At 44.4% G+C, this 26,892-nt stretch overlaps 2 protein-coding genes across 2 annotated transcripts in view; one reads left to right on the forward strand and one right to left on the reverse strand.

Moving 5' to 3' along the window:
- LOC137192182 (titin homolog) overlaps window positions 1-26,892 on the forward strand; it is a 196,854-nt gene that overhangs the window by 87,447 nt on the left and 82,515 nt on the right. The window contains exons 19-27 of the mRNA XM_067602693.1: window positions 452-524; window positions 2,555-2,658; window positions 3,141-3,213; window positions 5,094-5,197; window positions 5,680-5,752; window positions 7,633-7,736; window positions 8,219-8,291; window positions 10,172-10,275; window positions 10,758-10,830. Coding sequence (XP_067458794.1) covers window positions 452-524; window positions 2,555-2,658; window positions 3,141-3,213; window positions 5,094-5,197; window positions 5,680-5,752; window positions 7,633-7,736; window positions 8,219-8,291; window positions 10,172-10,275; window positions 10,758-10,830 — 781 coding nt within the window. The remainder of the gene's footprint in view (window positions 1-451; window positions 525-2,554; window positions 2,659-3,140; window positions 3,214-5,093; window positions 5,198-5,679; window positions 5,753-7,632; window positions 7,737-8,218; window positions 8,292-10,171; window positions 10,276-10,757; window positions 10,831-26,892) is intronic.
- On the reverse strand, window positions 17,851-22,369 carry LOC137192173 (interferon-induced protein 44-like). The gene is made up of 4 exons (XM_067602684.1): window positions 22,352-22,369; window positions 21,640-21,808; window positions 18,508-18,608; window positions 17,851-18,412 (listed from the first exon to the last, which is right to left on the reverse strand). The coding sequence occupies exons 1-4, from the start codon at window positions 22,367-22,369 to the stop codon at window positions 18,251-18,253; spliced, it is 450 nt and encodes a 149-aa protein (XP_067458785.1). The 3' UTR covers window positions 17,851-18,250.

Genomic DNA, 26,892 nt, shown 5'->3' on the forward strand with positions numbered 1-26,892 from the left:
CATGTGAGAAACCACACAAGCTTCACTCTCTGCAGCTGTAGAGATCTTTGAATAATGTGTAATCACTCAGCCGATCAGAGTTTAGACTATTCCCTCGTCATCTGACCACAGCAGAGTGTGGGCATCACATGACCTCTCTGCTGGAGGAGTGACTGCTGTCAGCTGTAACTACTGCTTTACTAATAAATGACAGATGGTTGATTCACTGTCACTGTAGCATCGTAACATCGCAAATTGTGTCGAAATTTTTGAGAGAAGCTGCTGCAAAATCAAACATTTTTTACAGCAGTAATCACAGAAAAACTCCCAGAGCGACTCAAGACGGCAACTCCTTATAATACAATATTTTGGCTTCATTTTGCATGGCAGCTGGAAGTGGAGACACGTCGTCCATCTTTATATACAGACTGTGGTTTTAACCGCCCCGTAACCACCTCCTGTCTCTCCACAGGCTGACACGTCCTCACAGAAAGACCCTCAGAATCCTGAACATGCACAGGATACAAGTTCTTCACATCATCCAGGTAGGCCTTCTCATCATTATTAGAGATGACACCATGTTATCAGCAGACTATATAATGGAGGTGGAACTGTGTGTAGCAATGCAGTCATGTGTGTAAAGGCAGTATAGCAAGGGGCTCAAGAAGCAGCCTTGGGGGGGGGGTCCAGTGTTGAGGGTCAGGGTTCCTTAGGTGAACCTGCCCACCCTTACCACCTGGGGGCAGCCAGTCAGGAATTCCAGGACCCAGCTGCAGTGTTGAGACTACAATCCCTGAGCTTAGAGTCCAGCCTGAGGGGAATTGGAGGGGGTCAAGGGATGCAGGGAGAGAGGAGCAGATGACGTCTTTCATGAGTCTCTCAAAGCACTTCATAATGAGGGAGGTCAGGGCTACAGGGCAGTAATGATTTAGGCAGGAGGGTCTGGAAGTCTTTGTGACAGGGACTACGGTGGACTTCTTTAGTCATGAGGGACCTGGACCTGAGTGCCTCATTTCCTTCCCTTTCATGTACCAACATGCTCTGGAATGACAATGAACTTCCTTGAATCCTTGAATCCTTGAGATGCCATCTGGGCCAGCTGCCTTCCTGTTGTTGGTCCGTCTCAGAGCTCTCTTAACGTCATGCTCTGACCCAGCAAACATACCCCTTTGGGACCCATGTGGGGCCGCTGTGAGAATAAAATGAGCCCCGCAGGGACAGCCCACTGTGGGCTCCATTACTGGTGTGAAATGCGGGGCACGAGTGGGCCCCACACTATGGGGCCCACAGTGGTCCCGAGTGGGGCCCACACAGCCCACCTGAGCCCACTGGGGCACGTTGCGGGGGCCTCAGTGGGGCCCACACTCAGCCTACACTTTGGGCTGGGTGTAGGCTGTCCCACTGGGGCACCACCTGGGCCCCATAGTGTGGGGCCCACATGTGCCCCACATTTCACGCCGGTAACGAGGCCTACAGTGGGCTGCCCCTGCGGGGCTCATTTTTCTTCCTTAAGTCACCCCACACAGCCCCCAAAGGGGTATGTTGCTGGGATTAGGGTGAGACAAACAATCAAAAGACCTTCAGTAGATAAAAACTTTTAACAAACAGTGACAGGAACTACAGCCAATCAATTCTCTTCAAATAAAGTGACAAAAACCAATATGTTTCATACCACAAACACAGATTTAAATTTTACATTCCAGACCTTTTGGTTAACTGCCTTGGGCCCCGCACGGACTATCCCACAGTGGGGCCTCTGTCGGCATTTTGTGGGCAAGCCCACATTAGCTATCACACGGGAAACCCTCATGGTGGCCCCAAAGGGCAAAACTGCTGTGGGCCCTGCCCGGGCTATCCCACAGGGGAGCCCGTGTGGGCTTTCTGTGGGCAAGCCCACAGTGGGTTTCCCACAGAAACCCATGATGGGGGCCCAAAAGGGCAAGACTGCTGTAGGCCCTGCATGGACTATCCCACAGGGGGCCCATATGGGTTTTCTGTGGGCAAGCCCACAGTTGGACTTGCCCACAGAAAGCCCACAGAGGGGCCCCAAGTGGGCAAAACTGCTGTGGGCCCCGCATAGGCTTACCCACATGGGGTCCACGTGGGATTGGTGTGGGTTTGCCCTGCCCACACTTCCCCACAGTAAACCCACACATACCCACAGTGGGCCCGCGTGGGCATGTTTGCTGGGGAGACGGACAGCGGACACTCTTTTTCACTTTGATGAAAGGAGTGTTCACTTTGATAAATACAGCATGTGTCTAAGGCATAATGCATCACATCTGCGCCAAGAAAACTCTGGAAAAGCTTAATTCAATCTGGCACTCAGTGTATTTTGTCTCTATGATTAACTTTAGAACTTTTAATACCACCAGTCTAAAGCAAACTGTAGCACAAACAGTAGTCATGGGCAGCTGATTTACATTTTAATGTGTGAGAGAGAATCATTGTATGAACCAGAAATACAGAAATCCATTTGACCTTTTGCTGATGAGGACTTCCAGTGTAAATAAAATATATTATAATGAATGAACCTGATCCAAATGTTTGTCTAATACGACGGCTGTTTCCTCAGAGGAAGGTAACTCCATCCCGTCAGCGTCCACAGGTGATGAGCAGGAGTCATCAGACAAGAAGGATTCAGGACAACAGAGCAGTGATGATGGAGCAAAGACACAGGTTAGTCAACATGTTATAATGTGTCTGTTCACATGTGAGAAACCACACAAGCTTCACTCTCTGCAGCTGTAGAGATCTTTGAATAATGTGTAATCACTCAGCCGATCAGAGTTTAGACTATTCCCTCGTCATCTGACCACAGCAGAGTGTGGGCATCACATGACCTCTCTGCTGGAGGAGTGACTGCTGTCAGCTGTAACTACTGCTTTACTAATAAATGACAGATGGTTGATTCACTGTCACTGTAGCATCGTAACATTGCAAATTGTGTCGAAATTTTTGAGAGAAGCTGCTGCAAAATCAAACATTTTTTACAGCAGTAATCACAGAAAAACTCCCAGAGCGACTCAAGACGGCAACTCCTTATAATACAATATTTTGGCTTCATTTTGCATGGCAGCTGGAAGTGGAGACACGTCGTCCATCTTTATATACAGACTGTGGTTTTAACCGCCCTGTAACCACCTCCTGTCTCTCCACAGGCTGACACGTCCTCACAGAAAGACCCTCAGAATCCTGAACATGCACAGGATACAAGTTCTTCACATCATCCAGGTAGGCCTTCTCATCATTATTAGAGATGACACCATGTTATCAGCAGACTATATAATGGAGGTGGAACTGTGTGTAGCAATGCAGTCATGTGTGTAAAGGCAGTATAGCAAGGGGCTCAAGAAGCAGCCTTGGGGGGGGGGTCCAGTGTTGAGGGTCAGGCTGCCTTAGGTGAACCTGCCCACCCTCACCACCTGGGGGCAGCCAGTCAGGAATTCCAGGACCCAGCTGCAGTGTTGAGACTACAATCCCTGAGCTTAGAGTCCAGCCTGAGGGGAATTGGAGGGGGTCAAGGGATGCAGGGAGAGAGGAGCAGATGACGTCTTTCATGAGTCTCTCAAAGCACTTCATAATGAGGGAGGTCAGGGCTACAGGGCAGTAATGATTTAGGCAGGAGGGTCTGGAAGTCTTTGTGACAGGGACTACGGTGGACTTCTTTAGTCATGAGGGACCTGGACCTGAGTGCCTCATTTCCTTCCCTTTCATGTACCAACATGCTCTGGAATGACAATGAACTTCCTTGAATCCTTGAATCCTTGAGATGCCATCTGGGCCAGCTGCCTTCCTGTTGTTGGTCCGTCTCAGAGCTCTCTTAACGTCATGCTCTGACCCAGCAAACATACCCCTTTGGGACCCATGTGGGGCCGCTGTGAGAATAAAATGAGCCCCGCAGGGACAGCCCACTGTGGGCTCCATTACTGGTGTGAAATGCGGGGCACGAGTGGGCCCCACACTATGGGGCCCACATGTGCCCCGCATTTCACGCCGGTAACGAGGCCTACAGTGGGCTGCCCCTGCGGGGCTCATTTTTCTTCCTTAAGTCACCCCACACAGCCCCCAAAGGGGTATGTTGCTGGGATTAGGGTGAGACAAACAATCAAAAGACCTTCAGTAGATAAAAACTTTTAACAAACAGTGACAGGAACTACAGCCAATCAATTCTCTTCAAATAAAGTGACAAAAACCAATATGTTTCATACCACAAACACAGATTTAAATTTTACATTCCAGACCTTTTGGTTAACTGCCTTGGGCCCCGCACGGACTATCCCACAATGGGGCCTCTGTCGGCATTCTGTGGGCAAGCCCACATTAGCTATCACACGGGAAACCCTCATGGTGGCCCCAAAGGGCAAAACTGCTGTGGGCCCTGCCCGGGCTATCCCACAGGGGAGCCCGTGTGGGCTTTCTGTGGGCAAGCCCACAGTGGGTTTCCCACAGAAACCCATGATGGGGGCCCAAAAGGGCAAGACTGCTGTAGGCCCTGCATGGACTATCCCACAGGGGGCCCATACGGGTTTTCTGTGGGCAAGCCCACAGTTGGACTTGCCCACAGAAAGCCCACAGAGGGGCCCCAAGTGGGCAAAACTGCTGTGGGCCCCGCATAGGCTTACCCACATGGGGTCCACGTGGGATTGGTGTGGGTTTGCCCTGCCCACACTTCCCCACAGTAAACCCACACATACCCACAGTGGGCCCGCGTGGGCATGTTTGCTGGGGAGACGGACAGCGGACACTCTTTTTCACTTTGATGAAAGGAGTGTTCACTTTGATAAATACAGCATGTGTCTAAGGCATAATGCATCACATCTGCGCCAAGAAAACTCTGGAAAAGCTTAATTCAATCTGGCACTCAGTGTATTTTGTCTCTATGATTAACTTTAGAACTTTTAATACCACCAGTCTAAAGCAAACTGTAGCACAAACAGTAGTCATGGGCAGCTGATTTACATTTTAATGTGTGAGAGAGAATCATTGTATGAACCAGAAATACAGAAATCCATTTGACCTTTTGCTGATGAGGACTTCCAGTGTAAATAAAATATATTATAATGAATGAACCTGATCCAAATGTTTGTCTAATACGACGGCTGTTTCCTCAGAGGAAGGTAACTCCATCCCGTCAGCGTCCACAGGTGATGAGCAGGAGTCATCAGACAAGAAGGATTCAGGACAACAGAGCAGTGATGATGGAGCAAAGACACAGGTTAGTCAACATGTTATAATGTGTCTGTTCACATGTGAGAAACCACACAAGCTTCACTCTCTGCAGCTGTAGAGATCTTTGAATAATGTGTAATCACTCAGCCGATCAGAGTTTAGACTATTCCCTCGTCATCTGACCACAGCAGAGTGTGGGCATCACATGACCTCTCTGCTGGAGGAGTGACTGCTGTCAGCTGTAACTACTGCTTTACTAATAAATGACAGATGGTTGATTCACTGTCACTGTAGCATCGTAACATTGCAAATTGTGTCGAAATTTTTGAGAGAAGCTGCTGCAAAATCAAACATTTTTTACAGCAGTAATCACAGAAAAACTCCCAGAGCGACTCAAGACGGCAACTCCTTATAATACAATATTTTGGCTTCATTTTGCATGGCAGCTGGAAGTGGAGACACGTCGTCCATCTTTATATACAGACTGTGGTTTTAACCGCCCTGTAACCACCTCCTGTCTCTCCACAGGCTGACACGTCCTTACAGAAAGACCCTCAGAATCCTGAACATGCACAGGATACAAGTTCTTCACATCATCCAGGTAGGCCTTCTCATCATTATTAGAGATGACACCATGTTATCAGCAGACTATATAATGGAGGTGGAACTGTGTGTAGCAATGCAGTCATGTGTGTAAAGGCAGTATAGCAAGGGGCTCAAGAAGCAGCCTTGGGGGGGGGGTCCAGTGTTGAGGGTCAGGCTGCCTTAGGTGAACCTGCCCACCCTCACCACCTGGGGGCAGCCAGTCAGGAATTCCAGGACCCAGCTGCAGTGTTGAGACTACAATCCCTGAGCTTAGAGTCCAGCCTGAGGGGAATTGGAGGGGGTCAAGGGATGCAGGGAGAGAGGAGCAGATGACGTCTTTCATGAGTCTCTCAAAGCACTTCATAATGAGGGAGGTCAGGGCTACAGGGCAGTAATGATTTAGGCAGGAGGGTCTGGAAGTCTTTGTGACAGGGACTACGGTGGACTTCTTTAGTCATGAGGGACCTGGACCTGAGTGCCTCATTTCCTTCCCTTTCATGTACCAACATGCTCTGGAATGACAATGAACTTCCTTGAATCCTTGAATCCTTGAGATGCCATCTGGGCCAGCTGCCTTCCTGTTGTTGGTCCGTCTCAGAGCTCTCTTAACGTCATGCTCTGACCCAGCAAACATACCCCTTTGGGACCCATGTGGGGCCGCTGTGAGAATAAAATGAGCCCCGCAGGGACAGCCCACTGTGGGCTCCATTACTGGTGTGAAATGCGGGGCACGAGTGGGCCCCACACTATGGGGCCCACATGTGCCCCGCATTTCACGCCGGTAACGAGGCCTACAGTGGGCTGCCCCTGCGGGGCTCATTTTTCTTCCTTAAGTCACCCCACACAGCCCCCAAAGGGGTATGTTGCTGGGATTAGGGTGAGACAAACAATCAAAAGACCTTCAGTAGATAAAAACTTTTAACAAACAGTGACAGGAACTACAGCCAATCAATTCTCTTCAAATAAAGTGACAAAAACCAATATGTTTCATACCACAAACACAGATTTAAATTTTACATTCCAGACCTTTTGGTTAACTGCCTTGGGCCCCGCACGGACTATCCCACAATGGGGCCTCTGTCGGCATTCTGTGGGCAAGCCCACATTAGCTATCACACGGGAAACCCTCATGGTGGCCCCAAAGGGCAAAACTGCTGTGGGCCCTGCCCGGGCTATCCCACAGGGGAGCCCGTGTGGGCTTTCTGTGGGCAAGCCCACAGTGGGTTTCCCACAGAAACCCATGATGGGGGCCCAAAAGGGCAAGACTGCTGTAGGCCCTGCATGGACTATCCCACAGGGGGCCCATACGGGTTTTCTGTGGGCAAGCCCACAGTTGGACTTGCCCACAGAAAGCCCACAGAGGGGCCCCAAGTGGGCAAAACTGCTGTGGGCCCCGCATAGGCTTACCCACATGGGGTCCACGTGGGATTGGTGTGGGTTTGCCCTGCCCACACTTCCCCACAGTAAACCCACACATACCCACAGTGGGCCCGCGTGGGCATGTTTGCTGGGGAGACGGACAGCGGACACTCTTTTTCACTTTGATGAAAGGAGTGTTCACTTTGATAAATACAGCATGTGTCTAAGGCATAATGCATCACATCTGCGCCAAGAAAACTCTGGAAAAGCTTAATTCAATCTGGCACTCAGTGTATTTTGTCTCTATGATTAACTTTAGAACTTTTAATACCACCAGTCTAAAGCAAACTGTAGCACAAACAGTAGTCATGGGCAGCTGATTTACATTTTAATGTGTGAGAGAGAATCATTGTATGAACCAGAAATACAGAAATCCATTTGACCTTTTGCTGATGAGGACTTCCAGTGTAAATAAAATATATTATAATGAATGAACCTGATCCAAATGTTTGTCTAATACGACGGCTGTTTCCTCAGAGGAAGGTAACTCCATCCCGTCAGCGTCCACAGGTGATGAGCAGGAGTCATCAGACAAGAAGGATTCAGGACAACAGAGCAGTGATGATGGAGCAAAGACACAGGTTAGTCAACATGTTATAATGTGTCTGTTCACATGTGAGAAACCACACAAGCTTCACTCTCTGCAGCTGTAGAGATCTTTGAATAATGTGTAATCACTCAGCCGATCAGAGTTTAGACTATTCCCTCGTCATCTGACCACAGCAGAGTGTGGGCATCACATGACCTCTCTGCTGGAGGAGTGACTGCTGTCAGCTGTAACTACTGCTTTACTAATAAATGACAGATGGTTGATTCACTGTCACTGTAGCATCGTAACATTGCAAATTGTGTCGAAATTTTTGAGAGAAGCTGCTGCAAAATCAAACATTTTTTACAGCAGTAATCACAGAAAAACTCCCAGAGCGACTCAAGACGGCAACTCCTTATAATACAATATTTTGGCTTCATTTTGCATGGCAGCTGGAAGTGGAGACACGTCGTCCATCTTTATATACAGACTGTGGTTTTAACCGCCCTGTAACCACCTCCTGTCTCTCCACAGGCTGACACGTCCTTACAGAAAGACCCTCAGAATCCTGAACATGCACAGGATACAAGTTCTTCACATCATCCAGGTAGGCCTTCTCATCATTATTAGAGATGACACCATGTTATCAGCAGACTATATAATGGAGGTGGAACTGTGTGTAGCAATGCAGTCATGTGTGTAAAGGCAGTATAGCAAGGGGCTCAAGAAGCAGCCTTGGGGGGGGGGTCCAGTGTTGAGGGTCAGGCTGCCTTAGGTGAACCTGCCCACCCTCACCACCTGGGGGCAGCCAGTCAGGAATTCCAGGACCCAGCTGCAGTGTTGAGACTACAATCCCTGAGCTTAGAGTCCAGCCTGAGGGGAATTGGAGGGGGTCAAGGGATGCAGGGAGAGAGGAGCAGATGACGTCTTTCATGAGTCTCTCAAAGCACTTCATAATGAGGGAGGTCAGGGCTACAGGGCAGTAATGATTTAGGCAGGAGGGTCTGGAAGTCTTTGTGACAGGGACTACGGTGGACTTCTTTAGTCATGAGGGACCTGGACCTGAGTGCCTCATTTCCTTCCCTTTCATGTACCAACATGCTCTGGAATGACAATGAACTTCCTTGAATCCTTGAATCCTTGAGATGCCATCTGGGCCAGCTGCCTTCCTGTTGTTGGTCCGTCTCAGAGCTCTCTTAACGTCATGCTCTGACCCAGCAAACATACCCCTTTGGGACCCATGTGGGGCCGCTGTGAGAATAAAATGAGCCCCGCAGGGACAGCCCACTGTGGGCTCCATTACTGGTGTGAAATGCGGGGCACGAGTGGGCCCCACACTATGGGGCCCACATGTGCCCCGCATTTCACGCCGGTAACGAGGCCTACAGTGGGCTGCCCCTGCGGGGCTCATTTTTCTTCCTTAAGTCACCCCACACAGCCCCCAAAGGGGTATGTTGCTGGGATTAGGGTGAGACAAACAATCAAAAGACCTTCAGTAGATAAAAACTTTTAACAAACAGTGACAGGAACTACAGCCAATCAATTCTCTTCAAATAAAGTGACAAAAACCAATATGTTTCATACCACAAACACAGATTTAAATTTTACATTCCAGACCTTTTGGTTAACTGCCTTGGGCCCCGCACGGACTATCCCACAATGGGGCCTCTGTCGGCATTCTGTGGGCAAGCCCACATTAGCTATCACACGGGAAACCCTCATGGTGGCCCCAAAGGGCAAAACTGCTGTGGGCCCTGCCCGGGCTATCCCACAGGGGAGCCCGTGTGGGCTTTCTGTGGGCAAGCCCACAGTGGGTTTCCCACAGAAACCCATGATGGGGGCCCAAAAGGGCAAGACTGCTGTAGGCCCTGCATGGACTATCCCACAGGGGGCCCATACGGGTTTTCTGTGGGCAAGCCCACAGTTGGACTTGCCCACAGAAAGCCCACAGAGGGGCCCCAAGTGGGCAAAACTGCTGTGGGCCCCGCATAGGCTTACCCACATGGGGTCCACGTGGGATTGGTGTGGGTTTGCCCTGCCCACACTTCCCCACAGTAAACCCACACATACCCACAGTGGGCCCGCGTGGGCATGTTTGCTGGGGAGACGGACAGCGGACACTCTTTTTCACTTTGATGAAAGGAGTGTTCACTTTGATAAATACAGCATGTGTCTAAGGCATAATGCATCACATCTGCGCCAAGAAAACTCTGGAAAAGCTTAATTCAATCTGGCACTCAGTGTATTTTGTCTCTATGATTAACTTTAGAACTTTTAATACCACCAGTCTAAAGCAAACTGTAGCACAAACAGTAGTCATGGGCAGCTGATTTACATTTTAATGTGTGAGAGAGAATCATTGTATGAACCAGAAATACAGAAATCCATTTGACCTTTTGCTGATGAGGACTTCCAGTGTAAATAAAATATATTATAATGAATGAACCTGATCCAAATGTTTGTCTAATACGACGGCTGTTTCCTCAGAGGAAGGTAACTCCATCCCGTCAGCGTCCACAGGTGATGAGCAGGAGTCATCAGACAAGAAGGATTCAGGACAACAGAGCAGTGATGATGGAGCAAAGACACAGGTTAGTCAACATGTTATAATGTGTCTGTTCACATGTGAGAAACCAAACAAGCTTCACTCTCTGCAGCTGTAGAGATCTTTGAATAATGTGTAATCACTCAGCCGATCAGAGTTTAGACTATTCCCTCGTCATCTGACCACAGCAGAGTGTGGGCATCACATGACCTCTCTGCTGGAGGAGTGACTGCTGTCAGCTGTAACTACTGCTTTACTAATAAATGACAGATGGTTGATTCACTGTCACTGTAGCATCGTAACATTGCAAATTGTGTCGAAATTTTTGAGAGAAGCTGCTGCAAAATCAAACATTTTTTACAGCAGTAATCAAAGAAAAACTCCCAGAGCGACTCAAGATGGCAACTCCTTATAATACAATATTTTGGCTTCATTTTGCATGGCAGCTGGAAGTGGAGACACGTCGTCCATCTTTATATACAGACTGTGGTTTTAACCGCCCTGTAACCACCTCCTGTCTCTCCACAGGCTGACACGTCCTCACAGAAAGACCCTCAGAATCCTGAACATGCACAGGATACAAGTTCTTCACATCATCCAGGTAGGCCTTCTCATCATTATTAGAGATGACACCATGTTATCAGCAGACTATATAATGGAGGTGGAACTGTGTGTAGCAATGCAGTCATGTGTGTAAAGGCAGTATAGCAAGGGGCTCAAGAAGCAGCCTTGGGGGGGGGGTCCAGTGTTGAGGGTCAGGCTGCCTTAGGTGAACCTGCCCACCCTCACCACCTGGGGGCAGCCAGTCAGGAATTCCAGGACCCAGCTGCAGTGTTGAGACTACAATCCCTGAGCTTAGAGTCCAGCCTGAGGGGAATTGGAGGGGGTCAAGGGATGCAGGGAGAGAGGAGCAGATGACGTCTTTCATGAGTCTCTCAAAGCACTTCATAATGAGGGAGGTCAGGGCTACAGGGCAGTAATGATTTAGGCAGGAGGGTCTGGAAGTCTTTGTGACAGGGACTACGGTGGACTTCTTTAGTCATGAGGGACCTGGACCTGAGTGCCTCATTTCCTTCCCTTTCATGTACCAACATGCTCTGGAATGACAATGAACTTCCTTGAATCCTTGAATCCTTGAGATGCCATCTGGGCCAGCTGCCTACCTCTTGTTCGTCCGTCTCAGAGCTCTCCTAACGTCATGTTCTGACCCAGCAAACATACCCTTTTGGGACCCATGTGGGGCCGCTGTGAGAATAAAATGAGCCCCGCAGGGGCAGCCCACTGTGGGCCCCGTTACTGGTGTGAAATGCGGGGCACGAGTGGGCCCCACACTATGGGGCCCACAGTGGTCCCAAGTGGGGCCCACACTCAGCCTACACTTTGGGCTGGGTGTGGACTGTCCCACTGAGGCACCACCTTGGGCCCCATAGTGTGGGGCCCACATGTGCCCCGCATTTCACGCCGGTAACGAGGCCCACAGTGGGCTGCCCCTGCGGGGCTCATTTTTCTTCCTTAAGTCGCCCCACACAGCCCCCAAAGGGGCATGTTTGCTGGGATTAGGGTGAGAAAAACAATCAAAAGGCCTTCAGCAGATAAAAACTTTTAACAAACAGTGACAGGAACTACAGCCAATCAATTCTCTTCAAATAAAGTGACAAAAACCAATATGTTTCATACCACAAACACAGATTTAAATTTTACATTCCAGTCATTTGGTTAACTGCCTTGGGCCACAGTGACTATCCCTATAGGGGGCCTGTGTCAGCATTCTGTGGGTAAGCCCACATTAGCTATCACATGGGAAACCCTCATGGTGGCCCCAAAGGGCAAAACTGCTTTGGACCCTGCACGGGCTATCCCACAGGGGGAGTCTGTGTAGGCATTCTGTGGGCAAGCCCACAATGGGCTGCCCACAAAAAACCCTCATTGTAAAACTGCTGTGGGCCCTGCAGAGACTAACCCACAGGGGGGTCTGTGTGGGCATTCTGTGGGCAAGCCCACAGTGGGTTTCCCACAGAAAACCCTCATTGGGGCCTGAAGAAGTAAAACTGATGTGGGCCCTGCGCAAGCTATCACACAGGGGAGCCCGTGTGGGCTTGCCCACAGAAAACCCACAGAGGGGCCCCAAAGGGCAGAACTGCTGTGGGCCCTACAGAGGCTATCCCGCACGGGAACCCGTGGGGGGTTTCTGTGGGCAAGCCCACAGTGGGTTGCCCACAGAAAACTCCCACTGGTTCCCAAATGTGCAAAACTGCTTTGGGGCCCTTCATGGGCTATCCCACAGGGGGGTCTGTGTGGGCATTCTGTGGGCAAGCCCACAGTGGGTTTCCTGCAGAAAACCCTCATTGGGGCCTGAAGAAGTAAAACTGCTGTGGGCTCTGCATGGGCTATCCCACAGCAGGACCTGTTTGGGCATTCTGTGGGCAAGCCCACAATGGGTTTCCCACAGAAAACCATGATGGGGGCCCAAAAGGGCAAGACTGCTGTAGGCCCTGCATAGGCTTACTCACATGGGGTCCACGTGGGATTGGTGTGAGTTTGCCCTGCCCACACCTCCCCACAGTAAACCCACACATACCCACAGTGGGCCAGCATGGGCATGTTTGCTGAGGAGACGGACAGCAGACACTCTTTTTCACTTTGATGAAAGGAGTGTTCACTTTGATAAATACAGCATGTGTCTAAGGCATAATGCATCACATCTTCGCCAAGAAAACTCTGGAAAAGCTTAATTCAATCTGGGACTCAGTGTATTTTGTCTCTATGATTAACTTTAGAACTTTTAATACCACCAGTCTAAAGCAAACTGTAGCACAAACAGTAGTCATGGGCAGCTAATTTACATTTTAATGTGTGAGAGAGAATCATTGTATGAACCGGAAATACAGAAATCCATTTGAGCTTTTGATGATGAGGACTTACATTTGTAATAAAATATATTATAATGAATGAACCTGATCCAAATGTTTGTCTAATACGACGGCTGTTTCCTCAGAGGAAGGTAGCTCCATCCCGTCAGCGTCCACAGGTGATGAGCAGGAGTCATCAGACAAGAAGGAATCAGGACAACAGAGCAGTGATGATGGAGCAAAGACACACAGGTTAGTCAACATGTCATAATGTGTCTGTTCAACCCAGTCTCACGGAAATTCGTGAAATAATAGTCGTCAAATTTAATTTTAGATTTGTGTACATGAACATGAATTTTCCATTTTTTCATGACAATCAGCACGACTTTCAAATTAATGTATTTCAGCCTGAAGTCCTATGTTATCCTATTTTTATGTCAGTTTTGGATAGAAGAACGCTACATTACCCATGATCCTCAGCCACCATTGCTATTGAGATAAAGACAGTTTGCTTTGTCACACTTTAAAAAACTTCTATATACTATCATATCTACTATTTTCTTTTAATTACTGATTTTATTCAACTGAATAAGATTTTGTGTGTGTTCATGTAGCCTCTATTGTCATTTACAAAGGCACAGGGTACATGCACTGTACCAGGCGTGATGCTCTGGATGGCCACAGTGTAAAAGGTTTTTAGAATAGCAGGTGATGATTTGAGTTTTCTAAGTTGTCTGAGGTGCTGCAGACGCTGCCTGGCTTTTTATTACTATTAATTGAGTGTGCTGGCTGAATGTGAGGCCCTCAGTGAGGTGAACTCCAAGGTTTTTATGGGAGCTTACTCTCTCCACTGGGGATCTGTTTATGCAGAGAGGGGAGTATAGTTTGTCCTGTCTCCTTGTGTAATCCACCATCTCCTGTTGAGAGTGAGGTGGTTAGTCTGGCACCAGGCATCCAGGTAGGCCCTCTCATCATTATTAGAGATGAGACCCACCACCATCATGTCATCCACAAACTTTATAATCGAGGTGGAGCTGTGTGTAGCAATGCAGTCATGTGTGTAAAGGCAGTATAGCAGGGGGCTCAAGAAGCAGCCCTGGGGGGGGGACCAGTGTTGCGGGTCAGGTGGAGACCAAGCAGAGCTGAAACTGAACTGGGCTGAGATTCATCAGGTGGAAACAACATGTTGCAATGTGTCTTCTGGATGTTTGCTAATATGTTAACCCCAACTATTTTATAATATGATATTGTGTCATGTGACATTTTAAGATGCAGGTTTGAGAAAGTAAAGTTTATTATTTTTGTTTTAGGAAATTTTAAAAAAATCTCAGGCGGAGAGATCTTTGAAGCTCTCTCAGCAAGGTGAGTTTACAGTACTGATGGATTTAATTTTATATTTTGTAAATGTATAAATGTTAACAATTTTCTTTCAGCAAGGGATTTTTTCTCATCAACTTCATGGAATTCAGTCACAGTGAAAGTCTTCTTGGTCGTTACTGGTAAAAACTTTGGTGCCCATGAAGTCATACTGGAGCAAGTAAAGAAAAATAAACAGCTAACGGTGGAAACCACCACAGACCTCCAGGGATGTGACGTCATCATCGTCTTCTGTCCAATCAAATGTTGTCTTCAATCAGATGTGGAGGCAGCCATGAGAAACATTATAGAACTGTTCTTATTGTGCAGCTCTTTTACTCTTGGTGTTTTCACTCTTGCAACAGTAAAGCATTTAAACACAACCATGACGTGATCACATGATAATCAGTGATCATCATCACATCACACAGCTGCAGCAGATTATCACTGATATATACTCCATCTCATAACATTTTTTTCTGGGCTCTTGCAAGACTTGCATGACATGCATAAACTATCTATCTAGACACGCCATCAACATTTCTCCCGTCAGAAGAGTTCTTGTCTTCACATGAACCAGGATGAAAACAACCTCCACTACATGTTCCTCATATTCCTTTCTTCTCTCCTCTCCTCTCTTCAGCTGATAAACCTGTCATCCTGGTGGCGATGCATCACACCCGAAAACCAGAGCATTCAACTGGGAGGACCGCTGTGTCTGACAAGTTTCCAAATGTTGTGTTGGATGTTCACGTTCTTTTCCATGAGACAGTGAGCGGGTTATTGACATGTCCAAGAAATAATCAAACAGTCAGTCAAATACAGAAAATGTTACAGAAACTCAGTAAACACAGCTGTAGTTCATGATAGTTTTAGTGGTTTTAACGGCTGCATTTGGTGCAACAACACAAATGAAATCAGTGAAGCAGCAGCATCATTACATTATGTTTAATCTGTCCTCTTCCATGGTGATGGCTCAGAGGTTCAGGTCCTGGAACCAGCACCTGGACGTTCTCCAGATCACATTCTTCATATGTGTTATAAATTCAATATAACTTTCCATCCTGCTTCATGCTATATTTCTGTAATTTGTCTTTCTTAGTCTGTTATGTACTAGGAGTGTGCCCAAACACAAATATGTTATTCGGCAAAGCACAAATAGTGAGTTGGTTTTTTTTACAAATATTTGTTTCATACAAATATTTTAAAAATGATTTGTTTTTTGGAAGAAAAAAAAAACGTTAAATACGAGCACACAGGTTGGTTACGTCGCTATGCCAGTCTTTGTCCTCTTCTCCACAGCAGCAGGTCTCAACAAGGGGAGTCACGTCCACCTGCTACATGACACACATTTCCTTATTTGGACATCACAGAGTTGGGGGTGTTCCTCAGAGATAAAGTTGAGCTACTGACACATGCAAAGTGCTCCCAAAGGACTCTCTTGTTCCCCTTCTCCTTTCCACAGTTCTGTCCTGCAGAGGGATCCTCCTCTGTCGCTCTTCATGAAGTTTCTTCCATTTTTTCAGTTAAAGGGGTTTTTGAGGGATTTTTTCCTTATTTGAATCGAGGGTCTAAGGACAGAGGATGTTGTATTGCTGTACAGATTGTAAGATAATTTGTGATGTGTGATGTTGAGCTATACAAATAAAAACTTGTCAGTTTTGATTTGACATTTATAGCCATTATTAATTAATGAAGTAAAGGGTAACGCTTTATTTTACAAGTCTTTTAATTTTATACTGATTTCTTTCATGTATTTAAGGGTACATTTTTAGGACACCTTACAGAAAGGGTGGTGCAATTTGGTACATAAACTGTGAGTTTATAAGACTCTGATAATATATAAAATATATATTTTAACACACAAAACTACACACTCAGCTAAAGAATTGTTAAGAGTCTAATTTATTAAAAACTTTTGCAAATTAACAATTACATATGAACCCAAATACAATGAAGGCATCCGCTGAATAAAACAACCTATCATTTATTTTCAGTTTTTTCTTATAATTTGTACCAAATTGCACAACCACTTCTGGGAAATGCTCCAAATTACTGTTAAATACCCTCAAATTACTCAAAAAATTCAATTTAGAGAAAGTAGAGAAATATGTGGAACAATTTTATAGGTTTCTACTCATTACACATTGCTTAACTCCTGTGATATATTATCAACAGTATGAAGTATGAAGAAATCTTTATTATTAATTAATTGATTAATTATTTAGTCTATAAAATGTTTCTCAGAAATATGATAAAAACACACTAAAGATTGTTTTTTTCTGTGAGTTAAGTTTTTATTGTTTGTTTTTCTGTCTGTTTGGAAATATACCAAAAGGTGTGAAGCTTTTGAACCTTTAAAGTGGTTTCATGTTGCTGAATAAAGAAAAAGATTCTCAGATGTTTGTAGTGAACAGAATAATTTCTTCTTATTTAAATGTTTTTAGTTGTGAAGCAGATCTGTGGTGTTTGAGATGTTTTCCAGAGTAAAAACCAGCCTGTTAGTGCCCTCTGGTGATGGAGAGGAAACATTCAGTTTTTATGCTCCACAAATCTGAGAAAACTCCCAGAAAACTGCAGGGCCCTTGTCAGCTTGTTAGAGCAGCTCCTGACCTGAAATCTGTATTGCACGTAATGTGTAATCTAGAGTTTTAACTTAAGAAAATCAGTATGAAGCTTTAGACAGGTAGGATCAATGAATAATTATCTCTCTCATTCATGATGTGATTGGTTCACTGATGGAACATCATTCCTGTAATACTGGAGATTATATGTTAATGTTCCATTGATGATGGCTTTTTTCATTCATCACTCACTATCGAACATACTCAGAGTTGATTGATCTGACTCTGATCAGCTGCTTCCCATCTCCGTGTTCATCAACTCAGAGTTCAGGTTCAGTTTGTTGAACCTGCTCTGGAACTGACCCCAGTTCATTGTTGGTTTGGACCCAAACATGACATTTGTTGACAGTAAGAAAAATATAGAAAATCACCAGTGAAATCCTTTAAGCAGTCTGATTTCCATCTTCTCACCATGGTGTTCCTCTGTTGGAAGAGAAAACAGAAGGCCCATCGACCTCCCTTCCTTGGATCCATCATCCACCATCCTGCTTCAGGCTTCTCTACCAGCTGATAAACTTTATTGCATCTATTTCCTCCTCCTCGCCCCCCACTGCGCAAAATGACAACTTGTCTCCCATCCCCGCTATGACTGCAAGGTCACGCTTTCATTTCTCACCCGTTTTCACTCGCATCAACTTCTTCTATGAAGACCGACTGACAGACAGCATTCAGCTCTACACAGAGCTGCTCCTTCTGCTGGTTTTGGGGTTTTTAGCAGCCTCATTATTCATATGAACAACAGTAAGCAGCACTTGAATCAACAAAGCCCAACTGTACCAGTGATACAGAAAGAACTAAACACATACATTTATTTGGCAGACACTCTTGTCCAAAGAGACTTACATTTTTTCCATTTATATACATTTAGAACAATTTGGGATTCACAGTGTTTTGCTCAAGGATGCTACAACATGTGTGATTGACATCTGGGATTAGTGGCTGACCCCTCACCACCAGCTACAGCTCAGTTTAAACATGAAAGGGTTCAGTGGATATTGTAGAAGAGACAATGACAGATTCCTAATATAAGAAAGTAATGGACTCTTCTCTGCTTAACTACTGTCTGATATTATGCCTCCTGTTTGTGTATTTTCTCTTCATGATTACAGGAAATGGGAGAAATAAATCAGCAAAAAGTGCATCCTATAGATTACTAAAGACAAATTAAGCTATGTTTTCCATGTGTCTAGGTTTACATTTTCTCAATGAAGTCATCTCCAAAGTCGATCACATGTTTCAGAGCGCTGAGGATCAGAGTGTCGATAACATTGTCAAGATCAATTTCTTCATAGTAGTTCTTCACAGGAAAGATGCAGTTCATCGGGATACCGACTGCTGAGCTGAAATCTGTCATCTAAATACAGAAAAAGAAAAGAAATAAGTATTTCAGTCGACAGATTAGTGGACCGTGTTGATCTCAGCAGGTTTTTGTTCCTAACAGAAACTCACCTTTTTCTTCAGGTACTTGCTCTTATAAACGTTCTTCAGATCCTTTTCAGTTTCAGCACAGGCCCCGTCGATGTTTGTGACCACCACCGTTTGAGGAATCCCTGCAGATACAGAAACACACAAAGCTGTTGGAGTTCATGTTTATGTTCAGAAAATGATTCAAAGTAGGAGAGTAAGAGGAGCTTGGACCTGAAGGCATGACTGAACTTAATGTACACAGTTGGATCAGATTCAACCAACTCAAAAAACCCAACTCAAATCTAACATGAGCAGGCTAAATGAAACCAGATTTATAATCAAGATAACTGCATGTTCATGACTTGTAATCTGTTGATCAGTTCTGTTTGCATGCTTGTGTTAAATGTCTGGGTTCAACATGACACCTGTGTGTAAGATTAAAAACAAACAACTTTAGAATAACAATTTAACAATTTGTTTGTAGCATAAATAGCTTCCAGAATCCTGGAGAACATCATGAGTGAATGTTATGAGGGGCTGTTAGGGACATTATTCAGAATTACTATGAATATACATGCACTTTTCCTCTCACATACACATATGAAACCAAACTCATTCACATACTATACTGAAAACCACACACACATACAAATGAAATGCTTTTACACATACAACTGAAACACTCTCACGAAAACTAAAATACTGAACTACTGAAAATATTCATATTCATATAGTATTGTGAAATCCTTTTATATAAACCATTGAAAACATAGATGTTACTCATTTTGTTTGTCTGCGCTACCACTGTGATACCACAATGCTGGAAGAGGGGGCTGCACTAGATAATTGTAAACACTAGGTGGCAGTAGAGTGCTTGAATCCTGCTGACAGGATTTTAGGATAATATACCCTCTGACCACAATACAGTTGCAATGGCAGAGTGACGTTGTCTGTATTTCCGCTCGATAACGCCACCAGAAGTGAAGCAACTGCAGAAGAAACCGACTGACTGCAGTGAGCTTTCTTTACCGCCGCGTTACCATGGTGCTGCCGCGGCGGTAAAACAGATTCAAATGTATTAAGTAATGCCGCTGCTTCAGTTAGGCTACTTGCAGGCTGTAGAGCAGACATCAGTGTCGCTAACGAATGTGCTCTCTTTTCTCAGTCACCTTCTGTTTTAACTGAAATCCTCTCATACAAAATTATTTTTTCGATAGTAACTGTGATTGATTTTCAATAGCTTATATAAAAGGAAATAGGAAGTAGAGCAGGAGTAGGAAGTATGTCTATCTGCACGTTTGCAATGCACTTGCTCAGTAGTTCAATACCTGGTGTGGGGACCTCCTTCTTATGATAGTTTATTTATAAACACTTATTTTAACACTTTAATATTCTAAAATTAAAAGCGTAATAAAACCAAAAACTATATATTTACACCTATTTCCACTTTTATTCGAATACAAATACAAATATAAATTAAAGCTGCAAGCAGCGTTGGTCGGGACCTCGCACTCTGGCCCGTCGGGATCAGATCACGCTTTTTAAAAATGAGGGATATTTCTTACAAGTGTGGTGTGCTTTTATTTTGAAAGTTTGATTGACATGTGTACTGTCAGGTGTGTAGAGACAATAATTAACTGCAGCTGGACACAGAAAAATACTCATATATTTGAATGGAGAGTGTGAGCGAACCCACACCTTTTTGAACATTTATTGCTTCCACATAATTTTAGATACAAACTTCATTTGAACTTTAAATGAGTCACGAGACTTTGACCTACAAATCTTGAATTTACATGTGTTTTCTATCTTTTATTGTTTTTGAGATATTAGAGTGTGAGTTTTAAAGTCTTTTCTTGCTCCTCCTGTGATTTTATAATGAGTGTGTATTGCGGAATGTTTCACAGCACTGAGGGAGTGACATCACCAGGAGCAGTTGGAGAGGAGGATTTTAGAGAACGCTTCTTGTGAAATATCCTCATAAATCCCATGACTTTGGCCAAATCCTACATAAAAAGCACATTTTTTTGTAGGAATTTTCGTCGCGAATCCATTGATACAGGTTTGAAAGTGGTCGGACTTATAGTTTAGATGCCAGATGCCCCAGTTTGACACAAAGTTCATGCCCATAGATTACCTCCCCATTGGTTTACATTGTAAGGGTGATGTGGGACTGCAACTTTCAGGGCTTATTAAATCCAAACCGTTCGAGTTATTACAAAGTTTTTCACAACTTTTTTTCAGCATAGTGTCATAAGTCATCTATTATAGTTTGAAGCCGATACCATTAACGCCCTCGGGGGAGATAGCGTTTGTTCGGGGGCCAAAATTGGGGCAAAGTCTTATTTTGAAAAGCTGATTGCAGACTTCCTGTTGGAATTAGGTCAGGGGTGTCAGCGTATGATTTGTAGGTCTTGATGAGATGAATAATTGAGTTTTGGTTCTATCTCTCTACGACATTCCTACGGGCCGTGGTGGCCGTTTTAGATACATAGGTGGCACTCTCGAGCACATTTTGGCACTTCGGGGGTTAATTTTTACATTTTATCAAATTTTTCACCAGACCTGATGTGCGTGCCAAATTTGGTGAGTTTTTGAGCATGTTTAGGGGGTCAAATTTAGAGTTAAAGTGGCATATTAATAAAGAATAATAATAAAGAAACAAACACTCGAAAAACAATAGGGTCTTCGCCCTTTGGGCTCAGGCCCTAATAATTTTGCTGCCTCAGCAAATATAGATACAAATACAAATACTGGGCTCTGTGCACATCAACATGGTCTACAATGGTCTGAAATTCTGCTTAATATATTTAGACTCCAATTGAAATGCATGAATAAGACAGTAAAATGTTTCTCTGGTATATTTGAAAGCTTTAAGATTATTCCTGTGACGATTCCAGTGATTTTCTATATTTTTCTTCTTGTTAACAAATCTCATGCGCAGAGCCAAACCAAGGGTGAATTGATGTACTAACAACAAATGCTCCCAGCTTGCTGTTTGTCCCAGTTCAATCCACCTTCAGTTCCAAATTGCAGACCTCAGTATACCTGCTTCTAAGTCTAGTTTAAAAACAAAACCATATACTGTATATATATGAGGTGTTTTTTCTTAAAGGTTTACATCTTCTGTAGGAATCAATGTCCGGTTTACTGAATCTGATAAAGACATCTTACCCAGGTCTCTGGCCATCTCCCTGACCTCCTTCATCTTCTGCAAAACTGAGTCTGTAATTTCTGCTGAGTTAGCAGAGAGGACACAAACCAGAACATGGACTCTGTCATCTGGGGTGGGGGTAGGGTTGTAGCCTGGATCACGCTCTGTCAAAGATGTTTGATGATTGAACTGAAAAACAATGTGACACTCAAGTGAACAATGACAGTAAACAGAGTCTTTACTAGGTATTTTATACATACATTTATGTACTTCTCCCAGAAAAACTGACTTATGAAAAGTTAGAAGACAAAGAACAAATATAGACAAACTGAAAAACCTGTGACCAGTTTACTTTGCAACATTCTGCATCACAGCAAAACCCGGCCTAGTAAACATGCTCAACCAACAGAGCATCAGACTATAAAGGCTTTTCACAATAGTACAGACAAAAAGCATCTTTTATTGCCTATCCAGTCTAAATACAGTATATTTGCACTAGCAAGACCGGCTGCTCATCAGCTCTACAGCACACACCTTTTAATTTACCGTTTTATCGCACAAAGTGGCAACTAAACATAAAACCACACATTAAAGGTGTTAACTTAGACAGAAATCGCACATGTAACATGTAACATGGCACATTCTTCAGTACCAGTCAGCTCACAGATAACCAAATCTGTACAGTTTACGGAAAACTGCATCCTTACACTCAGTCAAGAAAACTGTCCATACCACTATGATGAGAGTCATCTTGATTTTCCATTCTTGACTGTGCAGGGAAATACCTAAAATTTGGCTGTGAAGGTGGTTCATAAATTGCACATAAATCAGCGGGTGAACCTGCGTCAGGCTGACCAGGAGAAAGAGCTACACCACCAGTGAGCAAGCAGCTGACAGGCTGACAAGCTCAGGAAGGTCTGCGTGTCAGAGCCAACTGAAAGTTAGTAAAACTTATCTACTAGAAGTGTTATTAGCCATGCAGTTTATGTTTACAACCCTGTTTATATTATTTCCTGTCTCATTTGCATTTGTCATAGCATGCAAGTAAATTTAATCTCTCTACCTCCTGTCCGACTGAAAGGATTAATGCACTAATTAGATTTTTTCCCTCAATCTCTGCTTTGCTATGCAAGGAAACATTACAAACTATCTAGTTAGAAATGCTTTGTATAAACAGTTTGAGTCAGTCTCTCCACATTGCAGTGAAGCAATTGACAGTCAAGTTGTCACTGGTCCGGCAGATAATTTTTGTTTCTCTACACAGATACTCTACACAGACAGGTCAGTTTCTGTTTTTTATTGAATAATGTGACAGTACCGTGTAACCCTCCTTCACATGTCCCATCATGGCCAGTTTGATGTCTTCTGCACAGATGCCACAGTCCGTCCCCTCCTCCAGACCCATGATGTCATTGAAGACGATCGGGTAGAAGGTCTTTGAGGTTCCTCTTCCTTTTCTGATTTTATGTGTTTCATACTGAAACACATATAAGAGATGAAAAAGTGTTGTCAGTTGGTTATAGGGCTATCACTTTTTTAGGGCCTGAGCCCAAAGGGCGAAGACCCTATTGTTTTTCGTGTGTTTGTTTCTTTCTTATTATTATTAGGGCCTGAGCCCAAAGGGCGAAGACCCTATTGTTTTTCGTGTGTTTGTTTCTTTCTTATTATTAGGGCCTGAGCCCAAAGGGCGAAGACCCTATTGTTTTTCGTGTGTTTGTTTCTTTCTTATTATTATTCTTTATTAATACGCCACTTTAACTCTAAATTTGAACCCCTATTCGTGTTTGTTTGTTTCTTATTATTATTCTTTATTAATACACCACTTTAACTCTAAATTTGACCCCCTAAACATGCTCAAAAACTCACCAAATTTGGCACGCACATCAGGTCTGGTGGAAAATTTGATAAAATGTAAAAATTAACCCCCGAAGTGCCAAAATGTGCTCGAGAGCGCCACCTATGTATCTAAAACGGCCGCCACGGCCCGTAGGAATGTTGTAGAGAGATCGAACCAAAACTCAATTATTTGTCTCATCAAGACCTACAAATCATATGCTGACACCCCTGACCTAAATCCAACAGGAAGTCCGCAATGTCAATTTCAAAGTATGATTTTTTGCCAATTTTGGACCTTGAATAAACGCTATCTCCTCCTAGGGCGTTAATGGTATCGGCTTCAAACTTGAATACATGACTTATCACACTGTGTTGAGCAAAAGTTATTAAAAACTTTGTAATAACTCGAACGGTTTAAGTTGGAGTGCGACATTACAGCTTACAATGTAAACCAATGGGGAGGCAATCTCTGGGCATGGACTTTGTGCCAAACTGGGGCATCTGGCGTCTAAACTATAAGTCCAACCACTTTCAAAACTGTATCAATGGATTCGCGACGAAAATTCCTACAAAAAAATGTAATTTTTATGTAGGATTTGGCCAAAGTTATGGGATTTATGAGGATATTTCACAAGAAGATCACTTTGAAATCTTTCCTTCCAACTGAGAGGGAGAGAGAGAATGGGAGGGGGGGGATGGGTAAAGTAAACATCTACTGCCTGTGACAGAAGCCCTTGGACTGCACCACACTCCAGTTACTTAGTGTTTCTACACATGTGACAGCAGTGTTCAATCCTTACTTTTTTTTCAAGGAGTACATGTGCTCCTAAAAGACAAAAATTAGGAGCATACATATAACTTTAGGACCACACTGAAAAATGTTCAAGTAACAGTTTCTTAAAGAAAACAATTCATTATAACATATTTACAATTGATCACATACATATTTAAACTCTGTGTGTGTGTGTGTGTGTGTGTGTGTGTGTGTATGTAAATCACAATTTGCTGTTTTTAGGGGTGCTTTATTATGGCAAAAATTATAATCACAATCATTTTTGTTCAATATTGAGATCATGATTATTTAACATGATTACTTTTTGACTGTCATCTTTTCCAATTGCTGTTGTTCATATATGCACATATTTTTTCTAACTTGGCTGAGGAGACTATTACACATATAATCATATATTGTAGTAATGATCAAGAAAAACTATAGCCTATATGAGGGAAAAACTCAGGAAGGCTGGAGTTCCGGAGCTCCGTATTAAAACTGTAATGGACCTGCCATGAGGGTGGAGCAAACTCCATTTCCAAGGATGCTTTGCGATTTTCACACCTCAGCAGGGAGCAGTCCACATTGGTCCCTCATTGGCGGAGACGCTCCTGCACAGCGGAGCGTCCTGATGACGCAGCCATGACATCACCACCCCTTTATAAGCGAGCACGCCCAAAATACACGTCTTTCTCATGTCACTGAGCTAGGGCTAACTCCTGTTCCCCTGTGAGTTAGCTTGACTACCCCACGAACATGTTTTCCCCTCATCGAAGACTCCCCTCGTCGGACGAGACGAGACTTTGCCCGTGTTCACCCGAACACATTCCTGGATCCGAGAGAGACCGCTGCTGCAACCAGCGTCCTCAAATTCCACCGAGAAAGAAGAAATAAAGTTACTTCGGGATAACGTGGACCGGCTCTGCCCTGCGCGTCTTCGCCGAGTCGACTCTGCTGTTCTCTCCGCCACTCCACTCAGAGCCAGCTGCCGTGTTTTCGCCGACCGTGCGAGAACGGCACCGTCTGCCTCCGAGCCAAGAACAAAGTTGGACATTAAGACGGACTACACACACACACACCCTGCTCGCTTTCTGAAGCAACCAAGTAAGAGGCATAAGTCTGGGCATAGGCAGTGTTAGTTGTGTGTTCTTTTCAGCATCAGTTGCTGTTGTTTTTTTTAGCTTTTTAGCTTTATTGCTATTGTTCTTGTTGTGTGAGTTGACGGACCGCCGAGTCCATTTTTCTCTGCTTTACTGTGAGGAGTATTTTAAGTTTGCTGCCTGTTAGTTGTGTTCACCACGCTAGACTATTTTGTGTTTTTCCCGGTCGGGACTACTGCTGTGTTTGTGCCACCGTGAGTGAGAAAGTAAATTGATTTGTCGATCAGAAACCAGACAACGTACGTTAGAGACTGCCGTCCGTATGTGCGCTCTCTGTGGACAAAAGCTTCTCTCCCTCTCACGATTGCTTTCCCTCCTCCCTCTCTTGCGACTAACACACACACTCACACGCGCGCACAGACACACGCACCGACATCTTTTTACACATCTGATGGTCAGATAACATTGGACAAAGCTTTGCGTTGTCTTTCCTTATCCGTCATCAGACACGTGTGTTTTTCACGGAATTGGGTGAGGGCAAGACGCCGACCACCAGTCACCTTATTTTTGTCTAGCCAAGACACCGCCGTACTTCTGCCATTCGGGTCTCGCGTCACGCACGCGCGCGTGCGCACACGCGCACACACACACACACACACACAAACACACACACACACACACACACACATATATACATACATACATACATACACGCATTCCCCTGCAAGTGTCCAACCCTGTGCAAAGCTGTTTGTGTTTTGTTTGGTAGAATTAGATTGAATAATTTATTGAGTGAAGCATTTGTTAACTTTGTTAATTTTGCTAAGTTGAATAAACACTGTTACATCTTTAAAGAGAAGTTTTTTTGTCATTATTGTGTAACATATTATGAAAAGTGGCCGATTGAAGGAGTCAGACCTCGAATTCAACCCTTCTTTGTTCACCCTTGAATGTTTATCTCTCAGATATTAACATTCTAGGTGAACTCCCATTTATGAGACTACCTTGTTCGGTTATTGGTCCCGGTTTCAGGGTGGTGCTTCGTATTTGTTAGTTCATATTAATAATTCTGTTAATTTTTATAATTAATTATTATTGATAATTGATAATTACAGCAAATAATCAACTGTGTTCCTCGCAGATCCTACAGTTGGTACCTGAATTATTGATTAAGGTTAACAATATTTTGATGTCATAATTGTCTGTGAACAGAGGGGTGGGCTCACAGAGAGACACTGGTTAGTATTGTGTGTCAAAAGACTCTCACACTGATCATCTCCAAATGTTTTCTTGGTTCCCAGAAGCTTAGCTGACTGCGCCGCGGCCCGATGTGCGCAAGAGTGCGAAGGCCCGTTCAACGCTGCTTGCAGCTTTAATTTTATCTGATATTCAAACTGCTGCTTGGAGTGACCTAGTGGCCCAGTGGTTTAAGATGCTGATCATGAACCACATCTCCCTGGTCCACCTTTGTTGCATGTTGTTCCCATTTATCTCTCCTTTCATTTCCTGTCATCTCTCCACATTCATATTTTTTATGTTTTACAATCAGGTTTTAGAAAATCTTA

Source organism: Thunnus thynnus, chromosome 11 (assembly GCF_963924715.1).
Source record: "Thunnus thynnus chromosome 11, fThuThy2.1, whole genome shotgun sequence".
Lineage (NCBI taxonomy): Eukaryota > Metazoa > Chordata > Actinopteri > Scombriformes > Scombridae > Thunnus > Thunnus thynnus.

Coding starts and splice junctions, on each gene's coding strand:
- LOC137192173 (XM_067602684.1), bottom strand. Junction 18,609..21,639: donor GGAGATGGCCAGAGACCTGG/GTAAGATGTCTT, acceptor CTGTATCTGCAG/GGATTCCTCAAACGGTGGTG. Junction 18,413..18,507: donor GCAAGTACCTGAAGAAAAAG/GTGAGTTTCTGT, acceptor TTCTGTATTTAG/ATGACAGATTTCAGCTCAGC.